Source organism: Eurytemora carolleeae, unplaced genomic scaffold, assembly GCF_000591075.1.
Source record: "Eurytemora carolleeae unplaced genomic scaffold, Eaff_2.0 scaffold1631, whole genome shotgun sequence".
NCBI classification, from domain to species: Eukaryota; Metazoa; Arthropoda; class Copepoda; order Calanoida; family Temoridae; genus Eurytemora; species Eurytemora carolleeae.
Window position 1 is genome coordinate 37,189 of NW_019397537.1, and position 15,096 is coordinate 52,284.

At 32.1% G+C, this 15,096-nt stretch overlaps 2 protein-coding genes across 2 annotated transcripts; both read left to right on the top strand.

Moving 5' to 3' along the window:
• On the top strand, nucleotides 1-5,713 carry LOC111714795 (solute carrier family 22 member 7). The gene is made up of 6 exons (XM_023489998.1): nucleotides 1-98; nucleotides 1,400-1,488; nucleotides 2,064-2,184; nucleotides 4,258-4,421; nucleotides 5,360-5,462; nucleotides 5,560-5,713. Exons 1-6 carry the CDS (start codon nucleotides 64-66, stop codon nucleotides 5,696-5,698), a joined length of 651 nt encoding a protein of 216 aa, XP_023345766.1. The 5' UTR covers nucleotides 1-63; the 3' UTR covers nucleotides 5,699-5,713.
• A 1,798-nt stretch (nucleotides 5,714-7,511) lies between these two features.
• LOC111714796 (organic cation transporter protein) lies at nucleotides 7,512-14,469 on the top strand. The gene is made up of 5 exons (XM_023489999.1): nucleotides 7,512-7,618; nucleotides 8,430-8,552; nucleotides 8,809-8,937; nucleotides 11,438-11,663; nucleotides 13,319-14,469. The coding sequence occupies exons 1-5, from the start codon at nucleotides 7,534-7,536 to the stop codon at nucleotides 13,365-13,367; spliced, it is 612 nt and encodes a 203-aa protein (XP_023345767.1). The 5' UTR covers nucleotides 7,512-7,533; the 3' UTR covers nucleotides 13,368-14,469.
• The last annotated feature ends 627 nt before the right edge of the window (nucleotides 14,470-15,096 follow it).

Genomic DNA, 15,096 nt, shown 5'->3' on the forward strand with positions numbered 1-15,096 from the left:
TCATGATATTATTTATTATATTTTCAATTAAATATCAGATACCCGAATATAACTGGACAGTGCATGGATAACTGTGTTGATTATGAGCATGATCACAGGTGATAGATATTATTGAGATAGAGAAATAGAAAAATAGAGAAATAGAGAAATAGATAAATAGATAAATAGATAAATAGATAAATAGATAAATTTTCTTCAGGTCTAGCCCATATCTTTCATAGCGCTTTCATCACTCCGAAAACCAAATATTGGTGTGCCTTGGCAACAGATGAACAAGGTAGTAAGATGAGAAACTAGACACAGAAACTTTTGAATCAACTTATCTAGCTAAACTCATTCTCTCCTTATGGGAAGATAAGTCCATTTTCGGTCAAAATTTTTGATTTTACATTTAACCAATGAAAGGTCTGATTTTTTTTTCGCGTAAAGAAAATGAGTTTAACCCATATCCAAGTTTAAAAATAGAAGAAAAATAAAAGATGTTTTTCTTTTTATTCAAATATGAAAATATAGGAACAAATGTAATTTTAAAAGTTTTGAACATAAATAAATTGTAACGAATAAAATATCAATTTGTGAAGGAAAAAAATTAAGAAAACCGGTTTTTTTTTGCATATATTTATTTAGGTGTTGAGTATTCTCCCTTTATGGATATACCTAATGTAGAACATATACATTTTGAAAATGGAACAGAGGAAAAGAGGTATTTTTTAACTTCAAAAAAAAAAATTTTAAATTAAAAAAATTCTAGTAATTTCAAGCAATGTCATTAATTATCCCCTGTCATTGACGTTATGATCCAAAGGAATTGAGTTTTCGCCACAAACTCAGATTTTATAATCCTCAAATCTTTGCGATCCAAAGTCGTAGACCTTAGATATTTCAAACTTTGAATTCCGCAAGATATAATAATCTAGGTTTGAAATATCTAAGGTTGCAAAGATATATTGATAAGAAAATGTGAGTTTGTGTCTATTACTCAACTCCTTTAAGTTGTTAATCTGCAAGTTACCCTTCAAAAGTGTTGAATTCTGTCAGTTGCATTCTTTATCTATAAAGCTGCAAGTCACTTTTAGTTTCATGTTGTTTGTGTTCAGAAATTGTACAGTCTCTTTCATGTTGTTTGTGTTCAGAAATTGTACAGTCCCTTTTATGTTGTTTGTGCTCAGAAATTGTACAGTCCCTTTCATGTTGTTTGTGCTCAGAAATTGTACAGTCCCNAAATAGTTAAATAGATAATTAGATAAATATATAGATAGATATATATAAATATATAAATAGATATATATAAATAGATAAATAGTTAAATAGATAAATAGATAAATATCTAAATAAATGAAAAGATAACTAGATAAATAGATAAATAGATAAATAGATAAATAAATAAATATGTTTCTAGTTTCTGGGTTCACACAATGACAACTGAATGGGACCTGGTTTGTGAGAGGGTTGCTTTAAAAACTTTAGCTAAACTAATTCTTTTCACAGGTAGTTTACTGTATACAGAGGCACACGATTGCACAAATGTGGTTTCACACAGTTTTAAAATAATTTTACAACTACGTTACAGAGAAGTTTAGAAGATTTTACTTTACCAAGGGTTCCCATGACCGCAAATTTTTACTTGAAAACTTCGGTGGTCATGTTGGTCTAAAACCAGTAAAATATTTATCTATCTTTTTACGCCTAGATAATTATCACACACGTATGATTAAATACATAAAAATGAATATTATATAGAAATATATTAAAAGAAGCCCTTTAAGCTTGTCTATAACTATAAAGAGATTATCTTTTACGTAATAAAAAATATTTCGTTTAGTATCAAAATAAGACATTTATATTACTTTAAAAAGAATATGGTTCCTTAAGGCGCCTTTAATCAATGGTTAAAAATGAACCCTCCTTAATTGAACCTATTAAGGGAATTTTTACTTTTCCTTTAAAAATTAGCATCTGAATTTTCTGTAAAATGAATTTGTAACGTAAAGTAATTAAAACCCATTTATGAAAGTTATGTTCCAAAATAAATTAAGGTTTTTGAAAATTTAATATTTTTTTAGGTTTTGCCCTTGGATCCTTTGCCTCTGGTTTGATTTCTGATAGATTTGGAAGAAAGACTGCAATCTGGTATTCTTCTATCACAATGGTTGTCTTTGGTGTTATAACATCATTTATACCTTGGTAATTTTATATAGATTTTATCTTTGTTAATAAGCAAATAATCAAAAGTACTAACACACACAAAAGACAAAATACAATAAGTCACAACAAGAAATAGATACTAAGAGTCTAAGATACTGGGATTTTAAGACACTTATATTTCAACATTTAATTGTGGCTCTATCTCTTTGTACAAAACAAAATAAAAAAAATTTCGCGGATTTCAGATAGAACTAGACATGGAAACACGCTTAGCCACTTGGACACCGGTACAACTAGACAGGAAGTCACGCTTAGCCACTTGGACACCAGTACACCAGTTCAACTAGACAGGAAGACACGCTTAGCCACTTGGACACCGGTACAACTAGACAGGAAGACACGCTTAGCCATCTGGACACTGGTACAACTAGACAGGAAGACACGCTTAGCCACCTGGAAACTAGTACAACTAGACAGGAAGACACACTTAGCCACCTGGAAACTAGTACAACTAGACAGGAAGACACGCTTAGCCACTTGGACACTGGTACAACTAGACAGGAAGACACGCTTAGCCACTTGGACACTGGTACAACTAGACAGGAAGACACGTTTAGCCACTTGGACACTGGTACAACTAGACAGGAAGACACGCTTAGCCGCTTGGACACTGGTTCAACTAGACAAGAAGACAATTATAAACTGTTTTAAAGTTTACTCACAATTTTTAATTTTATGCACTGCAATATTAATTTAATGTTTTATAAAAACCCTGCATCTTGAAATTTCTAAATACCCGGACTACGTATTTGTGAATTACACAAAAATTGTTCGAAATTAATTATGAATAGAATACACGGAAAATCCGAAAAATTCTAATATTCTTTTCGAAATTGAATTTTCGAATTTTGAATTTTGTTTCTATAAGTTCAAAATTACGACGAATTTTCTTAGAGTGAACACTGTCTAGGTATCCTGTTACGAAGAATATTTCTAAGAGTGTACACTGTCTAGATATCCTGTTACGAAGAATATTTATAAAAGTGTACACTGTCTAGATATCCTGTTACGAAGAATATTTCTAAGAGTGTACACTGTCTAGATATCCTGTTACGAAGAATATTTCTAAGAGTGTACACTGTCTAGGTATCCTGTTACGAAGAATATTTCTAAGAGTGTACACTGTCTAGGTATCCTGTAACGAACAAAATTTCTAAGAGTGTACACTGTCCAGATATCCTGTTACGAAGAATATTTCTAAGAGTGTACACTGTCTAGGTATCCTGTTACAAAAAATATTTCTAAGAGTGTACACTGTCTAAGTATCCTGTTACGAAGAATATTTCTAAGAGTGTACACTGTCAAGGTATCCTGTTACGAACAAAATTTCTAAGAGTGTACACTATCTAGGTATCCTCTTACAAAGAATATTTCTAAGAGTGTACTTTGTCCAGGTATCCTGTAACGAAGAATATTTCTAAGAGTGTACACTGTCTAGGTATCCTGTTACAAAGAATATTTCTAAGGTGTACACTGTCTATGTATCCTGTTACGAAGAATATTTCTAAGAGTGTACACTGTCCAGGTATCCTGTTACGAACAAAATTTCTAAGAGTGCACACTGTCTAGATATCCTGTTACGAAGAATATTTCTAAGAGTGTACACTGTCTAGGTATCCTGTTACAAAAAATATTTCTAAGGTGTACACTGACAATGTATCCTCTTACGAAGAATATTTCTAAGAGTGTGCACTGTCCAGGTATCCTGTTACGAACAAAATTTCTAAGAGTGTACACTGTCTAGATATCCTGTTACAAAGAATATTTCTAAGAGTGTACACTGTCTAGGTATCCTGTTACAAAGAATATTTCTAAGAGTGTACACTGTCTAGGTATCCTGTTACAAAGAATATTTCTAAGAGTGTACACTGTCTAGGTATCCTGTTACAAAGAATATTTCTAAGAGTGTACACTATCTAGGTATCCTGTTACAAAGAATATTTCTAAGATTGTACACTGTTTAGGTATCCTGTAACGAAGAATATTTCTAAAAGTGTACACTGTCTAGGTATCCTGTAACGAAGAATATTTCTAAGAGTGTACACTGTCTAGGTATCCTGTGTTTGTGTTTACATGGTGGGTTACTGGCACAATGGCCATTGCTTGCTACACTGCCGCCTTTGTTTGGACAATGGAGTTGGCTACGGGCAAATGGAAGATCATCTTGGGCATGTCAATGAACTATTCTTGGCCCTTCTGTAGGCTTATCATTGCAGGTAAATAGATAAATAAATAAATGAATCAATAGATTAAAGGAAAATTGGAGGAATTAATAAAGAAAGTTTGCCACAACCTCTAATCTTCTAATTCTTTTATCTTTACAACCCAATGTCACAGACTTTATATATTTCAAGCTATTTATAATATTGAATCAAAATAGCTAAGGTAAAAATATCAAAATTTTATACCATCAGGTTGCAAAGATATAGGGATTAGAAGATTTGTGGATGTGGCAAAGATTCAATTCCTTTGGGAAAAATGAATGATAAAAAGATTAATTAAATAAAAAAGATTAATAAATGAATGGAAGAAATTAATATAGATTGATAAATGAATGGAAAATTGATATATATAGATTGCATGATAAATGAATGGAAGAAATTATATAGATTGATAAATGAATGGAAGAATTGTAATAGATTGATAAATAAATGGAAGAATTAAAATAGATTGATAAATGAATGGAAGTATTGATATAGATTTATAAATGTTTGGAAATATTGTTATAGATTGATAAATGAATGGAAGTATTGATATAGATTGATAAATGAATGGAAGTTTTGATATAGATTGATAAATGAATGGAAGTATTGATATAGATTGATAAATGAATGGAAGTATTGATATAGATTGATATGTGAATGGAAGTTTTGATATAGATTGATAAATGAATGGAAGTATTGATATAGATTGATAAATGAATGGAAGTATTGATATAGATTGATAAATGAATGGAAGTATTGATATAGATTGATAAATGAATGAAAGGAATTGATATAGATTGATAAATGAATGGTTAAGGATAAACTAGAGATAAAGATATAGAGTTGATTGAAAATAATTCTGTTTCTTTCTACGCAATTTTCATGTACGGTCATATTTACATTTTTTATATTATGATTTAATCTTATTTAGATAATATTCTCTTCAACAGGTTTGGCCTACGTCCTGAGAGACTGGCATTGGCATCTCCGAATAATCTCCGCCATGGTCGCCGTCGGAGCTGTTCTTCTCTTCTGGGTTCCTGAGTCTCCCAGGTAGAAGTGACTTTACACTAATTATAATATCAGAATAAATCCCATCTATCTATCTATCTTTCTATCTATCTATCTATCTATCTATATATCTATCTAGGTGGTTGATAGCTAAGTCTAGAACTGATGAAGCTAAGAAGATCTTGTTCTCTGCTGCTAAGAGGAACGGGAAGGATATTAAAGAGGAGGATATTGTGCTTAAGGTACAGGGTGTCCCAAAAAACATGGGAATTCAGTGACGAATTGTATATCGTATTGGTTATGAATTAGCAATGTAATACCTAATTTCAAAAGCAATAATATTATTATGTCTGCTAGAGTTTATTTTATGAAAAGGGTAAAAGACTGTAAAGATGTGTCTATAATATACCCACAAGATGAACAGTGAAGACGTTCCTTCTATAGATAGTGGACGTGTACTTCACATACTTTGGAGGACGATAATTTGGCCGCTAGATGTCTCCCGTGCAGTTATTCATGGACGGACAGAGTTTCTCACGCCATACGGTATCTGGATCATTAGCCGTGCATTAGCCGTACTTGGCCATGATTTATTTGAGAAAAGGTGGCAGCACTAATCAAATTAGCTTTATGATTTCATTTCATAAATTGATTGCAGTTTCTTGTTTTTAAGATCCATTATGAATTTGAAATTAATTCAAAGTACAATTAATCCTATAGTTTAAGATAGTTTGCCGCGTTCAAATCAAATTCGCAATAAGCTTTCCCTTTTTCTCCGTCGATAGGGGTCGCGCCGCATATGTATGTGTTTGTGGTCGGACAATACTCGGACACTGATAACTCATGGAAGAACGCGTTTGAACAAAACACTATTTCTCCGTACATTTCACGACCAATATAGGAGACGTCAAGTTGTCGACCAATGTAGTTTATGGAAGGAACGGCCTCGGACAAGTTTACACTGTTTGTATACTGAAATTGTCTTGTTTTACTAAGTACAACCGTATGCAGTCAAAACATACACAAACAAAATGTGAACATAGCAAACGAAACTTTTACAGATCACAGCTTTCTCAGAAGGTATCACTTTACTAAATCAAAGCATTATCTAAAAAGACGATATCGAATTCGTCACTGAATTCCCATGTTTATTGGGACACCCTGTATTATTTTTATAGTAATGATTAGGAAGACGCTTATTGTACACTACTAATGATTAGGAAGACGCTTATTGTACACTAGTAATGATTAGGAAGACGCTTATTGTACACTAGCAATGATTAGGAAGACGCTTATTGTACACTATTAATGAATAGGAAGACGCTTATTGTACACTAGTAATGATTAGGAAGACGCTTATTGTACACTAGTAATGATTTGAAAAGTGAAATGCACTTTATGCACAGCCTTTGACAAGCCCTCTTTAATAACAGGCTAGAGGGAAAACGAATTGCTTTATAACAACATCAAATACACGCAAGATTTCTTAAATGTCGTCTTCCTATTTATGATTCATCTGGTTAACAACGGTACAGTTAACATTCAATACGGTACAATTTCATCCGTCACAGGTGGTCGTACCGTACAGGAACACTGTCAACTCTGAGGCCGAATTTAAAGAATTTGAGCTTCGGTTTAAATTTAAGCCGCGGCTTAAATATGGTTGGTTCCACTTAAAATTGTATCAAATGTTTCAAGATTTAAGCCAGCGCGTAATTTAAACCGGGTTTTGGTGGATTCAAGCCGCGGCTCAAATTCTTTAAATTAGGCCTCTGGTTTATTTAAAGTACAATACCGACCTAGGCAGCATAGCTCCTGTTGTATACATTAAACAAACACTATACAATGCAAAACAGGACGGTACACCAATTGAGATAATTCAGATATTCAAAAAAAATATTTTAAATTTAATTCATCTATGAAACCGGTAAAAATTTTAGATACCAATTTTCAAATTCAGTAAGGATTAGAATCGATTATTCAAATTTAAACCGTCGGTAGATAGTTCAGCGTACGGTAAATGCATTAAATTTAGCCAATGAAAACTTTTAAATGAATCTTTTTCTGTACAATCTGATTAAACTTGTTAATGTATTGTACAATTATTTCTAGAATGCACACCATGATTATGTACTTCAACTGGTTTACGACCGCTTTCATTATGTACGGACTGGCTCTATCTTGGCAGAACCTGACAGGTGGGTTGTGTACATTGTGTACACAAGAGAAGAAATACCCCTCCCCCCCCCTCAACTAAGGGGGTTAAGACTTATATTTTAAGATTGGGGGTGGAGGTGGGATAAAGTTAAATATCAAAAGGCAAGTTTTCCTTTTTTTACTTTTTTTACACAAAAATTTATTAATTTTCTCCCTTGCAGTAAAAACAACCTAATATACTAAAAAAAATTATAATTGACAATGAGAGGCAAGGAATTAATGCAAGGAAAGTTATTTTAGAGGTGTACCCATCTTTTGTACTGCAGTGTACTGTCACTGGGCGGTAATGTAAACACAAGACGGATGTCGAAGCCTGACATGGGATCCATCTTTCACGTAAAAAAAATCAATGAAATATTCTGGTCATAGGAAACTATTATGTGAATTATCAAAACTATCAAAATTTAATGCTTTTAACCTCCTCGGATACCAGACGAACACTGATGCATCTTTCTTGTTTACAAATTCTGCCCAGAGAGAACTGGTTTCAATATGTACGCGGAGTATACGCAACTTCAATTAACTTTCCTTGCATTACATTCTTGATGAGAGGCAAATGAGTTTTCAAGAAATTGTTTTTTACACTGATTTCTATATATATTTAAGTATGTTGGTGTACAAGGGTGTGTACATCTGTAATGAATGTTTTAGTAAGTTGCATAACCTTAATACACTTTTGTACAATTTTGTAAAATATCTTGCATGCAGTACAACTCTAATCACTGTTTGTAAACATTTGAACAGACTGTCTTATAGTGCTTTTTATCATTTTGTTTATTTAGATTATTTCAGGGGGTCTTTTCTTGAATTTCCTGATCGGTACAATCCTTGATTTCCCTGCTAAAACTCTAGCTATGGTGCTAGTTCTCAAGAAGGGAAGAAAATACCCTTACATGATTGGAAGCGCTATCACAGGTAGTGACGCCATCTTTTTAAACTTTGGCGCCTTTTTCAATACTGCAACATATTTTTCAAAGGTGCCCACGTTTTACTTTTTGCATTATTAGACATATTCAAAAGCAAAAATTAACTAGCTTTGCGATTATATAATTGATTAACTTAACTCCGTTCAGCAAGTTTAACAGTTTGAAAAATTATTTTTTTTCAATCTATAGATTGAAACATTTGTGAAATGGATGTAATAGTGCAACAAATAATTTTCAAAATGTAGGAGTTATGTTTCTGGGTACCCTGTTTATCGAGCGTGACGTATATCCTGGAAACTGGCCGATTGTCGTCCTTGCTCTCATTGGAAACTTCTCCACTACTTTATGCTTCGCCATCTTGTATATGTACACAGGTAGTACGGTACATAAATAACCAATATCTTGTATTTTTACACAGGCAGTACGGTGCATAAATAACCAATATCTTGTATTTGTACACTGGTAGTACGGTGAGCGGGGGAAGGCAGGCGGCCATGCGCCACCACTATTTCCCCTTCCGTGCCACATATTAGCTTTTTTCTCTTCCAGCAGCCATGAGCCACCACTATTTCACCTTCCGTACCACCACATTTGACTCTTCCGGGCAAAACTACTTTTTTAAATGGTATATTTAGGGCCTTTAAAGTGTGATTTAAGAAAATCCAGCCACGTCACGCAAAAAATCACAACTCAAACCATTTTTTCAATTCTACTTAAGATTATTATTTTGTGTGTTGAATTCTTAAACTGTTTTACAATGAAATTTTTGACAAATTTGACTGAGTATTGCATCTTGAAGTATCACAAAGTTGGTTAATGAGTGATTTTAAGATGGATTTAGTATAATGAGTCAGTAATTGAATAATCATTTAGACTTTCTGATATTTCAAGATGCAAGATTTCAGGTCGGGTTCCTCTCTTCTTTAACGATCGTTAACGAAGGGTTGTCGTTAACGATCGTTAATGAAGGGTCGTCGTTAACGATCGTTAACGAAGGTTGTCGTTAACGATTGTTAACAAAGGGTCGTCGTTAACGATCGTTAACGATTGTCCGTCGTTAACGATCGTTTATGAAGGGTCGTCGTTAACAATCGTTAACAAAACGACAAATTTTATAAAAACGATTGTTTTGATTGTTTCGTTTTCGTTTTTTCGTCGTCGTTTTCATAACGAAACGATCGTTTTTCTGAAAAATGAAAACGTTAACATCCCTATACACAGGTAATATGGTACATAAATATACCAATATCTTGTATTTGTACACAGGTAATACAGTACATAAATATACCAATATCTTGTGTTTGTACCCATAATATGGTACATAAATATACCAATATTTGTATTTGTACAAAAGTGTACGTTACATACATGTGCAAATATCTTGTTTATGTATAGTGTACAGTTTACACAGGTAAAACGGTACATAAATATACCAATATCTTGTGTTTGTACAAATGTAAAACGGTACATAAATATACCAATATCTTGTGTTTGTACACAGGTAATACGGTACATAAATATACCAATATCTTGTATTTGTACACAGGTAATACAGTACATAAATATACCAATATCTTGTGTTTGTACCCATAATACGGTACATAAATATACCAATATTTGTATTTGTACAAAAGTGTACGGTATATACATGTGCAAATATCTTGTATACGTATAGTGTACAGTTTACACAGGTAAAACGGTACATAAATATACCAGCAATTTCTATATGTACACAGATAAAAGGGTACATAGATATTCCAATATCTTATATATGGATATATGGTACATAAATTTAATAAGATACAACTTTGCGACCTCGTAGCTCCTCCAGTTTTGATTTGAAGTGGATAACTTCCTGCTCAGCGACCTCGTAGCTCCTCCAGTTTTGATTTGAAGTGGATAACTTCCTGCTCAGCGACCTCGTAGCTCCTCCAGTTTTGATTTGAAGTGGATAACTTCCTGCTAAGCGACCTCGTAGCTCCTCCAGTTTGGATTTGAAGTGGATAACTTCCTGCTAAGCGTGAAAAACCATTTTTTTCAAAGTAGAAAAATCTTTCATCCACTTTACCTCTGTCTGGAAAATAATTGCATTGTTTTTTTTTCTTTGTTTTTGTTTCTTCAACTAAAGCCTTTTTAGCAGTTTACACATAAATAAAGCTATGAAGAAAAACTAAACATATAGCTAAAAAAGTTTCATGACCACATTTTTAACATTCATAAAAATATTAGAGGACTTTATTTGTGAAATGGGCATTTTTAATTCTGTAAATATTATGATATATTTGACATTTTAAATATTCATTTTTCCCAAAAATAAAATAAAAGAAAGTTTCTATTGTCCTTACAAAAAATAATTGAATTTTTGTTTCTTTCTTAATTTTTTATACAAATTAAAGAAAATCAAAACAGCATTAATATCTAAAAATCGGAGAAGAGAGTAAACTGTTTTATAAAATTTGATACATTATGTTCAACATTTTTTATTAAACTGTACTAAAAATATTTTAAAACTGTTTTTATATTTTGTCTTCTTTCAAACATTGTAAATACAATTGTTGAATCATTTTATTTTATACTTTATTTCCGTTTTTTATTTTACCTTTGGCGTTTTGTGTTTTCTCGATTTAATTTTGTATTTCACTGAATTTGTCATCACACTAAATTCATGTACATTTGAGTCTGAGCTGAACCGACCTTTCCGGTCTTTAGTTTGTACAGGCCTGCCCGGTATACCAACTACACTGGCAGACATACGTCAGGGGTCAAAATAGATACCTAGCTCCGAAGGCATGGGCTAGCTGGTGCAACTAGGTTGATGAAGTTTGATTTTTGGCTGCTTCTGGTTAAATTAACCTATATAATATTTTTTTTTAGGAGAGATTATGCCAACCACTGTTCGAGCTGCTGGTGTCGGCTCCTCCTCTCTTGTAAGTAAAGTGGGTGGAACTCTCTCAACTACCGTCGCCGCTTTGGCCGATATTCACCCCGCCATCCCCACCCTCATATTCGTCACCCTCGGCCTCCTCTCCTCCGGCCTCACCTGGTTCCTCCCGGAGACCAAGGGGCGCAAGATGCCGGAAACAATTGATGACGTAGAAAGGTAAATCCGCCATTTTATTTTTAAAAACGAAGACGACTTAGAAAGTCGGAAGTCATGTTCAATTTTATTGTAAACAAATAAAAATAGGATTGTTAAAATAGATTTTTTTAAAATTTATAAATAATTAAAAGATTAATAATTTTACTTGAACCGTGCAGAGAAACTGTAAGATGTCCCTGTACGAAATAAGTGAGTAAAACCGCACGCGCGCGCGCTTTAAATTTTTTATTTTGAATAAAGCATATTTTTTAGCGGAGGGAGCAGTAATAGAACTAAGGGTTGGTTTACATTTTAGTGCGACGTATTAAAAAGTTTGAGAAACAGGTTTTATTTGTAAAAAAAAGCATTACAAACAATAACAAACATTGCAAACAATAACAAACATTGTAAACAATAACAAACATTACAAGCAATAACAAACATTGTAAACAATAACAAACATTGTAAACAATAACAAACATTGTGAACAATAACAAACATTGCAAGCAATAACAAACATTGCAAGCAATAAAAAACATTGCAAGCAATAACAAACATTGTAAACAATAACAAACATTGTAAACAATAACAAACATTGCAAGCAATAACAAACATTTTAAATAATAACAAACATTGCAAGCAATAACAAACATTGTGAACAATAACAAACATTGCAAACAATAACAAACATTGCAAACAATAACAAACATTGTAAGCAATAACAAACATTGCAAACAATAACAAACATTGCAAACAATAACAAACATTGTAAACAATAACAAACATTACAAGCAATAACAAACATTGTGAACAATAACAAACATTGCAAACAATAACAAACATTGCAAACAATAACAAACATTGTAAGCAATAACAAACATTGTAAACAATAACAAACATTGCAAGCAATAACAAACATTGTAAACAATAACAAACATTGTAAGCAATAACAAACATTGCAAGCAATAACAAACATTGTAAACAATAACAAACATTGTAAACAATAACAAACATTGCAATGAATAACAAACATTGTAAGCAATAACAAATATTGTAAATATAAAATAATAAAAAATATTGTAAGCAATAACAAACATTGGAAACAAAAAAAGCTTATAGGTTTCTTATGTAAGGCCTAGCCCTGAGCAATCACTGTTTGCTTTCTATGTAATTTTTTACTAAAAAACTTTAGTTTTTGGACTGTCTTAATACTACATTGAAATGTATAAAAACCCTGTTCCTCCTTCCTTAGTTCTATTATTACTTTCTTCTTAGTATCTTCTTTTAAGATAAATAAATGACAAATTGTTTTTTCTTTTCATTTACTTTTATCATAAACATGTTCTCAACTCTCAATTGCATGTTTAATTTTGCAAAGAATTTTTAATTCTATATATTATGTGTAACATGTAAACATGTCAATAGAAAAACAAGCAACAGATATTTTTTATTTATGAATCATCTATTCTGAATTGAAAATCAAATAAACAAGTTTGCCTTGCTTTCTGATATAATGCATTAATTTGATTTCTTTCAGAATTTGATAAATCAAAAGATTTCATTCAAAAGCAATTTTTAATCCTTTATTTTTTCAACTCTTAAACACCAATTATTGGAATCGTTATTTTCGGTGATCAGTTATTTATTTTGCAAAAATAACGTTTTTCTTGAAACAGGTTGACTTGCTGCGCACAGGAGAGAAATCCAGGAAATGGGGAAGATTAATTGTTGAAATACTCCCGGACTAAAATCTGTAAATTATTAATGTATAATGTTTACAAAATCAGTGTACAATCTACAATCTGTGTACCCTGTACATTGTGCAATCTATGTACCCTGTCCCCAGTACAATCTGTGTACAGTGTACACTTTGTCCAGTACAATCTGTGTACAGTGTACAGTGTGTCCTGTAGAATCTGTGTGTGATGTCCACTGTAAAATCTGTGTACCCTGTACACCGTAGAATTTGTGTACCCTGTACATTGTACAATGATAATCTAAGTACCCTTTACGATCTGTTTACCGTATACACTGTACAATCTGTGTACCCTGTACACTGTACAACCTGTGTACCCTATACATTGCACAATCTATGTACCCTATACCCAGTACAATCTGAGTACCCATGGTACGATCTGTGTATCCTGTTTATCGAACAATATGTGTATCTTGCACACTGTACAATCTGTGTTCCCTGTACATTGTACAATCTATGTACCCTATACCCAGAACAATCTGTGTACCTTGTACATTGTACAATCTATGTACCCTGACCCTGAGCATTGTGCAATCTGTATACCCTCTACTATATGTCAAAAATCTCTGTAAAATCTCTATGTTTGATTGCAATGTTTTCAGCACTGAGCACTGTACTGCAGTGTACATTTCAAAGTTTGAATATTTACATATTTTATTAGTACATTAGTACCAGTAACAATAATTAACTAATTTTCAAGATCGTTTTCAAGATTGTTTTCAAGAAAGTCTTCCTTTGATATTTTAAAAATACTAAAAAGGGAAAATAATTCCTTTGCTGCAATGAGAAGATTATGTCTGTACAAACTGTACAATCAAGTACAGTGTAGAATGAGAAGATTATGTCTGTACAAACTGTACAATTTAGAATGAGAAGATTATGTCAGTACAAACTGTACAATTAAGTACAGTGTAGAATGAGAAGATTATGTCTGTTCAAACTGTACAATTAAGTACAGTGTAGAATGATAAGATGTCTGTACAAATTGTACAATTAAGTACAGTGTAGAATGAATAGATTCTGTCTGTACAAACTGTACAATTAAGTACAGTGTAGAATGAAGAAATAGCTGAAAAAAAAACTCCTTGCGAAGTAAAAAATTATTGTACTCATAGTTATAAAATTCATATATCAGACTGAATGTTCTGAACATGAACATAAACATAAAGCAAATTAAACATAAATATTTTTACTGCATATAACATAACATACTCAACTTATTATTAACAATGTTCATGATACGTCTCTTTAGTTCATGAATCTGTTTTCAGAAATTTCAGAATTTGGGTTTTGGAAAAATTTATTTTTTTAGCAAAAAAAATTTCAAAAAACCAATTGTGCCTTACAAATGAAAAATGTGCTGTATGTTAGTATAAAATTTATTGATAAAAATAATAAAGTTTATTAGATACAGTTATTTAATGTTAAGCAATGTTATAGTCAATGTTTAGAAAAATGTATATTGAATATAAGTGTAATAGATAAAGTAAAAATAAACTGTTTTCCATAATATTTATATTGCTTTGTTTCTTTTGTTCCCACAGCTTAAAAAAGTTTCAAAACATTTAAAGGGGGGAAACGGTTAGGTAACATATTTGAACCGAGAGTGCAGGACCATAGAGAAAAATTTATGATTCATTTAATAACAATGAGACGCTTTTGCGTTGTATAATGTAAGGGCCTAAATTCGTTTGTGAA